The sequence below is a fragment of the Triturus cristatus genome, chromosome 2_1 (assembly GCF_964204655.1).
Source record: "Triturus cristatus chromosome 2_1, aTriCri1.1, whole genome shotgun sequence".
Classification (NCBI taxonomy): Eukaryota; Metazoa; Chordata; class Amphibia; order Caudata; family Salamandridae; genus Triturus; species Triturus cristatus.
In genome coordinates this window covers 685,576,588-685,590,233 of record NC_140581.1, presented here as the reverse complement: position 1 = coordinate 685,590,233, position 13,646 = coordinate 685,576,588, and the positions used below count along the sequence as shown (strand labels likewise).

At 47.2% G+C, this 13,646-nt stretch overlaps 2 protein-coding genes across 3 annotated transcripts in view; one reads left to right on the top strand and one right to left on the bottom strand.

The window, feature by feature from the left end:
- PGGT1B (protein geranylgeranyltransferase type I subunit beta) overlaps nt 1-6,541 on the bottom strand; it is a 332,915-nt gene extending 326,374 nt beyond the window's left edge. Inside the window, exon 1 of one of the 2 annotated variants that reach the window (XM_085632623.1) lies at nt 6,326-6,541. In XM_085632623.1, the coding sequence (XP_085488749.1) occupies nt 6,326-6,495 (170 nt within the window). In that variant the 5' untranslated portion in view covers nt 6,496-6,541. The remainder of the gene's footprint in view (nt 1-6,325) is intronic. The other variant, XM_085632624.1, reaches the window with a different exon arrangement.
- Nucleotides 6,542-7,181: 640 nt separating this feature from the next.
- Nucleotides 7,182-13,646, top strand: part of CCDC112 (coiled-coil domain containing 112) — a 223,433-nt gene continuing 216,968 nt past the window's right edge. Inside the window, exon 1 of the mRNA XM_085632622.1 lies at nt 7,182-7,304. Within this exon, the coding sequence (XP_085488748.1) occupies nt 7,254-7,304 (51 nt within the window). The 5' untranslated portion in view covers nt 7,182-7,253. The remainder of the gene's footprint in view (nt 7,305-13,646) is intronic.

The following is a 13,646-nucleotide window of genomic DNA, read 5'->3' as shown; positions in this document are numbered from 1 at the left end:
GCCGCACAGAACACTACATGATCATGCACTCTGCACTATTCTTCTCCCAGCAGAGTGACTCACTGACTCATCCACCGCCCGGAGGCACTTTGCGCCCGCGATGCTTCTGGTGAGCGGTGCGGACAGCAATGAGTGACCTGTCGGTGAGTGACTAATCAGTCACTCACTCACTGCTCGGACTGGTCCGGCAACGCCGGGGTGTTTTATTGAATTTGCAACAGACAGCAGCGGCAGCGCATGGAGGACTCGACTCTCAGATTGAGTTCCCTGCCGCTTCTGACCTCACTTGCTCTTCCTCCAGCCCAGGACGTGACGAGGCACTACGGTCACATCCAGATTGGGCCCCTGGTGTGCCACAGCGTAGCAACCACTGCTGAGCCTGCCTTGGCAGGCCCAGCCCCTCCCCCCCATCTCGGTAATTGACAGAGTGTGAGTGTCACTCTGTCAGTGTGTCTGGTGCGCGTGGTGTCTGAAAGCCAGGCAGCACCACGGCCGCACAAAATATAATTATGTTGCCAGCACGACGAGTCAGCTGCTGGGCAGATTTCATTTGTAAGTTACAATATATTGTAGCACTCTCAGCCACTCCACAGCTGAGAGCAGACACGTTAACTTACTACCAAGTGCCTGCAGCAAGTCTGCGGTAAGCAGGTGGCAGGTGCCAGCTGTGCGCGCTGGCACCCTGCGTAGCCAGAGTTTCAGAGTGGCAAAAATGCGTGACAATGCATTTCAGTGCGGTGATGCGAACACCACACTGAAATGCGTGATACTTGGCAGGCCTGCATAGCACCTACTTTGTAAAAACACACATGAAACCTATTTGGTGTGCAACCGTCTAACAGCCTCTTTGTAAAAGGTCTCAATCAACGCTACCTTGTTTGAGTTTCTTAATTTAGCAAATAATCACTATGTACTTCACTGCTGTGTTTTTTACAGTTCTTCACTTTTGTGTAAACCAAATAATTGATAATATAAAACATAAAAGAAATAGAATGTAGTGTCGCGGTCTAGTTGACGCGCACTACGTAACGGCGGAAATGCGCTTAGCGGCCATATTGGACGCTACTGCGCATGCGCGAGTTAGCGCGACGCGAGAGAAGCGATCGGAGCCTGTTGCCCGGCGCTCTCTCGGATGTGTGATACATAATGCTGCAATAAAGGCACTTATACACCAGTCCTGCCTCCAGCATATCATTGGGGGTACCCAGCAACATTACAGTGGTGACGAGGCTTGGACAGAGCGGACCCTGTTGAACCCCAGTGAGGGAAGAGCCCCCAACCTGCAGGAGAGCCGGAGGGGACGACGTCCCACAAGGCGAGCAGACCAGGGAGGTAGAGGACGGACACCAGCACACCGGGAGAGCGCGGCAGTGGCAGACGGACACCGGAGGGAGGCACGTGAGAAGTAAGTGTGCCGACCAGAGGCAAAGAAGCGTAAGCGGGCGAACCGTAGCGAGGCGCAGCAGAGACCCTGGCGGAAGCGGGTGGAGACAGCGCAGGCAGCTCCGACGAGAACCCCACGACCCGAAGAAGGGGGGAAGAGGACGGAAGCGCCAGGCAGTCCGAGGAAACAGGCGGAAGCCAAGATGAGTGCGCAGGCATCAGCATTAACGACACCAGTCCCGTTCCTACCAAGGCCAGGGGAACCCCAAATTAAATGGGAAGACTGGAGGGAGTACTTCAAAAATTACTTCGAAGCACTGGAAGAAGAGAACGAGGAGTCGTTCTCCAGCGCCAGGAGGAAGAGGATACTCTTACATAACCTGGGACCAGAAGGCATACGGGTGTTCCAAAACTTAACACCGGTCACCCGACCAGCAGCGGACACCAATGAATTCAAACACGCCATTGAAGATTTGGACAACCACTATCGACATGCAGTTTGCACGTCCATCGACCGCTACAATTTCCAACAGAGGAAGCAAGAAGCGGGGGAAACGATAGACGACTACGTGGCGGCGCTGAGAAAACTAGCGATAACATGTAAATATGGTGCATTACAGGACAAATTCATTAAGGACCAAATAGTAATGCATACGACAAGTAAGACAGTGCAAGATAAATGGTGGGCGAGTGGAGATGCGACGCTAAAAGACGCGATAGCCATTGTGAAAAGGGCAGAACTAACTAAGCGCTGCGCAGAAGCAGCAAAGAGAGACCAATCCCCGAGACTCACGATAAATAAGGTGGAGGACGCGGACCAGTATGGAAGAGGAAAAACGGCGCCAGGAGAGTACAAAGGAACAAACAAGGGGAAAGGAAAACCGGGACAACCGTGGAAGCAAGAAAAGGAAGGAACGTCGAGGTGCTACAGGTGCGGAAGCCCGAACCACGCGGCGCACGACAAACGGTGCCCCGCCTTCAGAGCCAAGTGCGCATTCTGCGGCCTGGTCGGTCACTACGAGAAGGTGTGTCGAAGAAAAGGGAAACAACGCGCGATGAAATTCGTGGCGCAGGACATAGGAGAAGAAGAAGAAGGTCAGGAGGAAGACGATGAAGTCCTATGTGTGGAAGACCAAGTACTGGGCATCGACGGGAAAAGAGCGCGCAAGCCCCAGTGCGACATGCACATTGGAGGAGTAGAAATCACCATAGTAGCGGATTCGGGGTCTCCCTACACGATCGTTCAAAGATCCGTGTGGAACGCGAGATTCAAACCCACACTTGGCACACATCTGGAACCGCTCGACATACGACCGGTCACCTACACGGGGGAACCCATTCCAATGGTAGGATTCAGGAGACTGCTGTTCCAGTTCAAAGAACGCAGCGCCCAGTGCAAACTATACGTCGCGGAGAAGGGACCATCAGTCCTCGGGTGGATGGACCAAGGAGAGTTGGGCATACAACTGAATCCGGGAGGAGACACCCAAGTGCTAGTGACGTTAGATGGAGAATGGTCGACAGCAGCGAGATGGCGGTGCGAACACCCAAAAATATTTGGCGGCAAGATCGGTAAACTAGAGAAATTTACCCACAGAATGGTCCTCAAGGAGAACGTCAGCCCCGTTATACACAAAGTAAGAAACATACCGATCACTGTGAGAGAGGCAGTGCAACAGGAGCTACACAGACTGGAGGAAGAAGGAATCATTGAGCCGATCGACAGCACAGAATGGTTGGCGCCACTGCTGGTGGCCATGAAACCGTCAGGCAAGGTGCGCTTATGTGTGAACCTCCGAGAACTCAACAAGTGCATTGTGGTAGAAAAATTCCTGTTACCACGCATAGAGGAAATGCTGGCCCGCACGAAAGGCGTGAAATGGTTCTCCACCATCGACCTAAAATCGGCATACCACCAGGTAGTTCTGCACCCCACGAGCAAGAAACTGACGTCATTCATAACTCCGTTTGGATGCTATCAGTTCTGCCGCATGCCCTTTGGACTAGCATCAGCAGCGGCAGTTTTCCAAAAGCTAATGGCCCGCCTATTCAAGGGTATAGAGGGGGTGCAATACTTCCAAGATGATATCCTAGTAATGGGGAAGGAGCTAGAAGACCACAATGAGAAGCTGGAAGCGGTATTAAAGATCTTGGAGGAAAACGGACTGACGGCAGAGTGGGAGAAGTGTCATTTCGGAATGACATCAGTCACATACCTGGGGCATGAAATTGGAGAACATGGGATAACACCGAAGAAAGGGAATGTGAAGGCTATCTGTGACGCGCCCCCGCCTACCTCCAAAGAAGAAGTAAGGTCCTTTCTAGGGATGGCGGAATACGATAGTAAGTTTGTCCACCACTTCGCCACGAAAACACACAACATGAGACAACTCACGAGGGACAAGACGGCGTTTGCATGGACGGAAGAGGCGCAAGAAGAGTTTGACACGGTGAAACGGGAAATCAGCCAGGCGATCCCGCTGCATGGGTACGATCCCCTGGGTAGATCGATATTGATGACGGACGCAACCGAAAAAGGGTTAGGAGCGGTGCTCATGCAAGAGAGACAAGGAGGAGTGACGGAGACGATCAGCTTCGCGTCCAGGACACTGACGACCCCGGAACAAAAGTTCAGTGTGATCGAGAAAGAGATGTTGGCCGTGGTATGGGCCATGGGAAAGTATCGCCAGTTCCTGTGGGGCACGCGATTTCAAGTGAAAACGGACCACAAACCCCTAGTGAAGGTCTTGACGTCAAGTGGCCATGCCAGCGCAACACCTCGGATAGCGAAGATGACGCTAAAACTCTTGGAGTATCGGTACGACGTGGACTACATACCTGGCTCAAGAAACAAGATAGCGGATTACCTCAGCAGGGCGTCAGCAATGGAAAGTGCCACCAGCGGCACCGATGAAGAAGACGAGATGGTAGCCCTGACAGATGATCCGGAAAGGGCCATCAGTAGACAGGAGTGGAAGGATGCGTATGCAGCTGATAGAGACCTGGAAGAAATCAAGAAGTACATCGTACGAGGGTGGCCGGAGAGGAGACAACAGAAGCCCAAGTTTCGACAGTTCTACGAAGTTAGAGAGGAGCTGTCGGTGGGGAACGACGGTATGTTTGTATACAGAGGAAATAGAGTGGTTCCACCTGAGAACATAATACCGGATCTGCTGTCTATAATACACGAAGGACACCTGGGAATCGTGAAGACGAAAGCCAGAACCAAACAAACGTATTGGTGGCCGGGGATGGATCTGCAGGTGGAGAGGCACGTGAGAGACTGCGTGCAGTGCCAAGGAGCTGACAAGATACTAAAACCGATGAGGCCTGCTCTAGGAAAGTTCACGAATCCCAGCAACCCGTGGGAAGAAGTGGCAGTGGATATCTTGGGACCTGTACTTGACCATCAGGGGATACCCAAATACCTATGCGTGTTGGTGGACAAATACTCAAAGTGGCCAGAGGTACACATCCAAGAGGAAATGGCCACTGACACAATACTGTGTTTTCTCAAGACGGTATTCCTCAGGGAGGGCATCCCCAGAACCATAATCAGTGACAATGGTCCCCAATTTACCTCGGACAAATGGTCCAGATTTGCGGAAAGGAATGGCATTCTACTCAGACACACGTCGATATATCACCCGGCCAGTAATGGACAAGTAGAAAGGTTCAACAGGGTGCTTATGGGCTCCATACAGGCTGCCATCACTAGGGGCAAAGACTGGGAAAAAGTATGGTCTGGGCATATCGCATCACCCCCACCAGCACGGGGTACAGCCCCTTCCAAATCCTACGAGGAAGGCAAGCCTTCACCAGAGACAATGTTGCTTGGAAAGAGAAAACCATCACCAGCAAGTGGTCTCCAGCGGTGGTGCAACACAACCTGGAGAAGGCACAGCATATTTACACTGAATACTACAACCGCAACAAAAAGGTGAAGGAGACAGCGTTGGAAAAAGGGGAGTGGGTCAGAGTGAAGCTGGCTGTTCTAAAGCGAAAGGGAGAAAGCAAATACTCCCCACCCCTAAGAGTGGAAGAAGTGTATGACCGAGCAGCGTTGCTCAGCGATGGAAATGTGTGGTCCCAAGACCGTATGGCCAAATGCAACAAAATCTTACAATGGCCCCGGGAGGACATGGAAGGGGCAACACCACCAGAAGAGGTGACAAGGGAAGCAGGAGCTCCAAAGGGAGAGTGCGGAGAGAACATTCATGAAGAGCAAAACTGTGAGAAAGAGGTACACGAAGGACCGGCCACGGAGGAAAGGACCCGGGAAGGGGGGTGAGAATGGAGAGAGAGAAGGTCATGGCACTCCGGAAGGAAGAAGGGGAAGCCCTGTCGCAGAAGGAGGTCAAGAAGGACATACTACCCCGGTAAGACACACCCGGGTTGGGCGACCGGTGGTGAGACCGTCCAAGTTTAGAAACTATGAAATGGACTAACCACCCAGTCATGTACATTGTGTTGTGTGGTATAAAAGGGGGAGATATGTAGTGTCGCGGTCTAGTTGACGCGCACTACGTAACGGCGGAAATGCGCGTAGCGGCCATATTGGGCGCTACTGCGCATGCGCGAGTTAGCGCGACGCGAGAGAAGCGATCGGAGCCTGTTGCCCGGCGCTCTCTCGGATGTGTGATACATAATGCTGCAATAAAGGCACTTATACACCAGTCCTGCCTCCAGCATATCATTGGGGGTACCCAGCAACATTACATAGAAAACACTACAATGCCTAACTGTCCCAAACTACAGAGAAACAAAAGCCAATTACTTAAACCCACTGAAACTCCGCAAACTAACATGCAGGTCCTCCTTCTGTTTCTATTAATTATAAAAAATAAAAATAAACCTCAAGAAGATGCTTTGACAAGCTAGTCCCACTTTTATCTCTATGTACCTCCTCGCGTACGTTACTCCCTCCCCCCCACTAAAGTACCTGCTGGTCTCCAAGGATGAGTAGCCTTCGGGCAGCATCTGCAGGCAACGCTGGAAAAAGTGCACATGCCGATCCCGTAGAAAATCTATGCGCTCCTCTCCAGACAACTCGTCTCCGTCCTCCTCGGACGCCATCTCTGTGCTACTCTCAAACAGGCGTTGCTGTACCATCGGCGCGTCAGTTCCGGCAGGGGAATCCCTGTCGGTAAATGAAAGGGCAAATTATCACGCTTGGTTTAGAAGGCGCGCATGTCCTGTAGCCATCTTTAAAGGTGTTTGCCACATTTTGATTGTGTGGAAAGTTTAATAGAGTTCTTCGTTTAACGTCTTATATGCATGTATGCCTATTTAGAAAATGAAAAGAGCACAAATGCCTTAGTGGTTGCAGGAGGATCTGTTGGAAGAAATACATTATTTTCTTGCTGCATCACGTAATGTATGCCATATGCAGGTGTTGATCTATTATTAAAATGACGTGCACCAAGACCATCAGCATTTGGGTCTTTTTTTGTGTTCTTTCATGCAGCAAGCAGTAAAATTCTCTTGTTTGCGTCAGACTAATGTTCGTAATGAGATCTAGTAGAGGTCCAATTATGTTAATTGTGACCGGACTATCTAATAACCTACTTGCAGTGCTGCTTTTGTGTAATTGAATTAAGCCTCCCGTTTAGTATTTCACACTTATGCTTAATCATTTGAATAAAGTACACGTTTGAGTTGCAATTTTCTGTAACACTTAAAAGCCTCGACGCTTGCTGGTTTAAGTTTGGTCTTAATCACCCCTTCACCGTGACACATTACCATTGAGTGTGGAATAATGGATTCTGCCGTTGTCTTTCTTTTGTTTCTATAATAAAGAGGGTGTGCGCTTACACAAAAAGGTGTGTTTTGCCGTTGAAGCAGTGACGTTCCTCCGTTGATAATTCAAGATGGCTGCCTTAACGACGGCTATGGCGTCCGCTGATACCAGCCGGGAGCAGGTACTGAAACAGTAGGTTTGTTGTGCAGTCCCTCGCACTTATTTCCTAGTGGTGCGGTACTTTGTGTAAGCTCCATTGCCACCTGCAGTAGAAACCCAACATAGTGTTCACAGCATATTTTAGCGGCAAAGGCGGTGGCCATCTTGGAATGGGAAACATTTGATTGTGTGAAGTAAGCTGTGCTGAGAATCTCACCTGAAAGTAAGATGGAAAATAGTAACTCTCTTATGGGAACACACACTGTTTTAAGAATACCGTTATGTAACTTTTGTAGATAACACTATGAGGTTTTCAAAGGGTTTACAAGGATGTATTTATGTAAAAACGACTGTAGGTGGTGCCCCCACTCCAGGCAGCTACCAACTGACTTTTTAAGAGAACACCACTACAGCACTCGCCAGAGAACACTAATATAACAAGTACCATTTCACATGGTGACTCTCTTAAAGCTATAAGTGACAATGTAATTTACTTGTTAGAATACAACATATCGTCCCTTTCAATTACAAAACCGAGTTTAGGTGTTTTACCCTTGCTTGATACACATAAGTGTGTATGATTGGGGTGTAAGGTATTTGCACCTACTCAGGCACATAATCTTCCAAATACTTAGATGGGTTTCTGTGCCTGGGCTGTTGATCCAGCGCAACCCCTAATTCAGAAACCAGGGACCATGAAACATGTCGCACATAAACCATTTTAACAACCAATAGCCTGCTCTACGATACACCAACTCATATATTAATCAATCAACAGAGTTTCCAATCTTTTATAATTCCCTAGTGTATGTTTCCTATTCATATGTTTGTGGTATTTCAATTTAAAAGTGTCAAAAACCATCAGAACACCAGTTCTACCCCAAAAATGAATAGGAAAAAGGTGAGGAAGGAGAAGAGCACCTCACGGTCGTAACACCAAGGTTTTTTTTTTGCTGGTTGGTACTCACCAGTATACCCACTTATCATCATCGGTTGCTCTTACTCCATGTGAAAAACAGAGAAATTATAATATATAATTTCAGTGTATAAAAGTGGTGAAAATAATAATAGTGCCAAGTGTTTTTAGGTCTCGGGACCATCCGGTCTGCCGAAGGCAGAACCGGAAGTCCGGAGAATTAATGTTTTGGAGAAGAGGGGCTTGAACCCGCCCCTCTTCTCTCCTCTTCTCCATTGGCTGGCCTCTTAAATGCTGGCCAGCCATTGGAGAAGAGACTTTGTCTCTCCGAACAGGCCCCGTCCTTTTCGGTTTCGGGGGCGTGTTTTTTGCTACTTTTCTAATTTTCTCCTCCAGCCAATGGCAAGAGGAGAGAAAAGAAAAACACACCCCCGAATCCGAAAATGACGTGCTTGAGGCTTTGCCTTGAATTCCCACGCAGATTATATCACTTCTCTGCTGCTTCAGATGTCGCTGCTTCAGATGTCGCTTTAAGTTTAGGCTTTTTGTTCCTCAATGTGTACATTATACCGCGTTAAATCAAACAAGTAAATCAGCAAATAAAAATAATCCCATCCATCACATAGAATGGATTTTTAATCAGGACCAAAGGTGGTGGAGAATCCCAAAAGGTTAATTATGGAAACGAGACCCACTTTATTGAAAACATTGATGATTTAGTCAACATTTTGAAAGGGGAAAGATTTCAACTCCGTTAGGATTACTTTGTGAATTGGATGTTTGTCGCAAAAACATATAATAATTTGTAGATTACGAGTTCTAATCCCGCCACAGCCACATAATAGTTTCAAATTCGATAAATTGAGTATCATTAAATCGTATTGTTAGAAGCAGACCAATTAGGAATTGTGATTAGGCGCCATTACATTTAAAAAAAAATATTTTTCTAAATTAGTCTGTCGCTGACCGCAGAGGTGCGTGGTTGAGGCCGCACCCGCGGCTGATGTACGTTCGGAGACATTTGAAAATCCCCCCGAGTAGCGCCTCGGTTCGGAGGGAGGGAGGAAGGGGCATGATACAGCAGGAGGAGGAGCGAGAGGAAAGGGGCGTTAGGGGCAGCATGTCAGGGATGGGCCGGCCGGGAGCCGACAGCGAAGACGACTTACCCCTACCCTTCTACCCTCTAGCCCTCCCGCAGTCACTGCAGCAGAGCCCACTGCCCCACCCGGAGGCCCGGAGCAGCTCCATGGCTTCCGCAGACATCGCCCGGCAGTTGGTGAGTTAAACTGAACCGGGTGGGGGTCAGAGGAGAGGGTGGCTCCGACTACAGATATTGGTCGCTGGGCACTTTTTTGTTCGGTTACTTGTGGACACTTTCTTTCGAGTTTTCGATACTCAGAAGACTCGGGCCCTTCCTCGAAGCTGGGAATGTTCGGTTATCCGTGGGAGTCTGGAGCTGGGGTGCGGTGCCGCCTCCTCTGTCAGCCGCAGACCGGGCTGCATGCGCGTGCGTGACCCGTCCTCAGCTCTGTGGTCATCATTACTTTCATTCAGGGGAAAAGTAAAACTACTTCAGAAGGTGCGGTTCTTCTGAAAGACTTTACTAGCTTGTAAAGGTTTACTCCTAAAATATATATTGAGTGTGAAAAAACCACAAACGTTGAAGAGTATTCTGCCTCACACTTTTTTTTCAGGCATTGAAATAATCATAAGTGATTCTAACTGATAGGAAAGAATTAAAGACCTATATGCTGATAAAAACCATAGAGGACAAGCATTTACAATGCAACGGTCTCGGCATTGTTAAAGTTAGAGCTATTGGCATTGCTCATGACAATGCCGTTTCTTTAAATGTTTTAAAAACAAACATAAACAAAAATAATGTCATGAGCAATGCCAATAGCTCTAACTTAACCAATGCCGAGACCATTGCATTGTAAATGCTTGTTATATATGTGTCCAATGAACCCCAGTGAGAACATACATTGTTTTTTTTGTTTTTTTTAATTCTCACCATTAAAAAACAGTGGTGCTTACTAGCTTGTCGTGACTTTATTGAATACTGTAAGCTCCCACAATAAAAATGGTTTCAATCAAACCATACCCAGTTCTATAATGCCAACATGTTTCGTTGCCGACCCATCACGCAACTTCTTCAGGGCTAAGGGGTTCCAAATCACCTTCATAAATGGTACACCTAAAACCTCTGATGGTATAATACAAAAGACACAAGGAAAGCCAGTGTGAAACAAACCGTCCAGAATTCCGGACGCAATCATGAACTCAACAATTTTAATCAGTAAAAAAGTACTCCGTTCCGTTTTTACCAGAAGGTTGCGAAGGCTTCTCATACCCGCAACCGTCTTCAAAGTAGAACACGTGTCTTCAATTCACGTGCCCCTGGGGTGACTACCAAATAACTCATCCCCTATACGTATAAAAACAAGGAAACATTCCTTTCATCTTTCCTTTTGTTATACATTGTTCAAAGCATAGTCCATTCTGGACATTATCCTGGCATATATATAACGCATCTATTCTTGGTACCCAACTGCGGGGATTAGCCAGGACCCACATCGTGCTCAACCCGCTAATCATCCAAAAGTTGTGTGGCAATGTTCATATGTAAATATACCACCACTCAAAGCACGGCAAAAACATGATCTTTTAGTACGATCTTTTCTTCCTTTCGCTCTCTTGATGTATCTTACATCAAAGTGAAAAGCTCATGGCTTCACCAAGAATCAGCTGCTCAATCATCCGCTACACCTCCGTCTCGCATAACATTGCACTTCAATACTTCTACGTCTACCACTCACTGAGCCCAGATGATATTTCAAGGCACCATTCCATCAATCACTCATCTCACCCGTGCTGCGTCCCTCCGGCATGTGTGCAGCTTCCTCATTGAGCTCACACCACGCACGGCTTAAGGGACGTGGTGGGCCACGCCCACTTCCGGCGCGTCATCCAATTAGGAACGGATGTATGCTTTCCCAATACGGGGGCCATCTTAGAATAGAGTAAATATCGGGAAAACCGCCATCTCCGAATATGCCACCACGAGCCTCGTACTCAACCAAGTCTTTTATTGTCAAATGTCGCAAGGGTGTCTACCTAGAGATCATTTGTTACAAACTATCCACTCTTGCATTGCCAATGGATGTTATATAATCCATGTTTGTCACAGCAATTAAAAACTGGTGGCCATTTTAAGTTGGGAACAGAACCCAAACACATACAAGACCTATCAAAAACTATCAAATTACATCTCTACAATGTATATAGAGATTGAAACTATATTAAAAAATATGTATTTTTCCAAAAAGAATATATCAAATAATCATGTGTTTCAATTGTAATTCCTTAATATTTTGACACAGGCAACCAAACTCAAGTATAACTACAAACCTTTCTCCCTTGCTCATTCCGTACGTTCATTCAGCCATTCAGTCATCCAATATTGATCTCTAATATCAGATAATCTATAATGGGGAGATCTTAACACCCATATATCTTTTGCATGAACGCCGGTGTTGTCAACATAGGCATCCCAAGATGTATTGTGCCTGACCTCACGACATGAATCCTCAGGGGAAATCAAGAAAGCTTACCCCGGGTCGAATGATAATTTCTATATACAATAACTTATCAATAAAATTCACTGGTCTTTTACATCTGTCACCTAGACCAACCATCTCATCTTCTACTGACTTTATTCCACTCAATCGAGTCGTTCAACCCTAACTGGTCTGCCTTCTCTGAGAAAATCCATTTAGCCTCTTTTCTCGCCAAAATGGAATCAATATTATATGATTCACCCATCACTCTCTCCAGGACAGTCCATCTCAAGTCCCTTGGATCATGATGTTTCTCAATAAAATGTTGCACCAGCGGGGTTGTTAACTTTTTCGCCTTGAGGGTGCTCAAATGTTCTTGTATGCGCACTTTCACCTTCCGTGATGTCAAACCAATATAGTGCAGACCACTGCAGGACAACCTGTAGATGACATTAACCGTATTGCAATTACTAAACTTGTTTAAGAACCAAGTTTTGCCATCCTGCAGAGTTACACTTCTAGTGGCTTGAGTGAGGTTGCAAACTAGGCACCCCCACACAGGTGGTGGCCCGATGGAAGATTGGATACTTGCGTGGTCATGAGTGTACGAGTGTGGACAAGTTTGTCTTTCAAATTCGGTGCTCTTTTGAATGCAAACCGTGGGGGTGGCATCCTACTAGAAGGCGTATCATGAATGGACCAGTGTTTTCTTACTATCTGTCTCATTTTTGTTGAGAGGGGATCAAACGTCATAACTACAGGTAGGCATTCGTTTTTTTCTTTTTTGTTTCTCTCCAGTAGCACATCACGTGGAGTATTTAGAGCACGTTTCCTCGCCTGTTTAATGATTTTGACGGGATATCCCCTTTCTTTCAACTTGCTGCCAGTTGTTCTGATTGTTCAGCAAACTTACAGGTTGTAGAACAGTTGCGACGGTATCGCAAAAACTGACCCACTGGGAGATTATCCCTCAGAGCTCTAGGGTGGAAAGAGCGGTAGTGGAGTAAGGAGTTCCTATCTGTGGGTTTTTGGTGTACACTCGTTGTCAACCGCGATTCATCAACCGTAATGTCTACATCCAAATACACCGCTGACGTATTACTGAATGTCCATGTAAACCGGAGACATTCGTCAGCCTGATTTAGCCATGTCAAAAATGCCATCAGATAGTCCTCTGTACCTGTCCAGATACAGAGGACATCATCAATGTAACGCCTCCAGAGGGAGATGTTATCTCTGAAGGGATTGGAGGCATGGTAGACAACATTCTCCTCGAACTGGCCCACATAAATGCAGGCCAGACTAGGAGCAAATGTAGCCCCCATTGAAGTCCCGGCTATCTGGAGATAAAGTTAGTTTTTATATTCATAAAAATTTCGTGTAAGTGCCAGTTCATTGCACTGCAGCACGAACGACTGGGGAATGTCATAAAACCATTCCAGAGCCCCCAGGGCCAGCGCCGCTGCCACCAGCGTAGCGCCCTGGGGTATACTGGTATACAGTGATTCAATATCAATAGTAACCAGCAACTGATTAACAGGATCAAACTCCACAGTTTTAAGAATGTTCAAAATATCTGTGGTGTCTTGTACATATGAACGCTGTGTAATCACTGATTCCCTGAGGAAGAAATCAGAAAATTGAGACAAAGGCTCCAACACCGATTGAATCCCCGAAACAATCGGGCGCCCAGGGGGTGGACGCTGGGACTTATGGATTTTGGGCAAGATGTAAAATGCCGGTATACGCGATTTTAGATTTACAATAAAGTCTGCCTCTTTACAAGTTATCCATTTTTTGCCCAGCGCATCCGCCACCAGGGTTTTGATGGTACTCAGGAGTTTAGATGTGGGGTCTCGCATTAAAGGTTGATAATTGGTGCGGACCC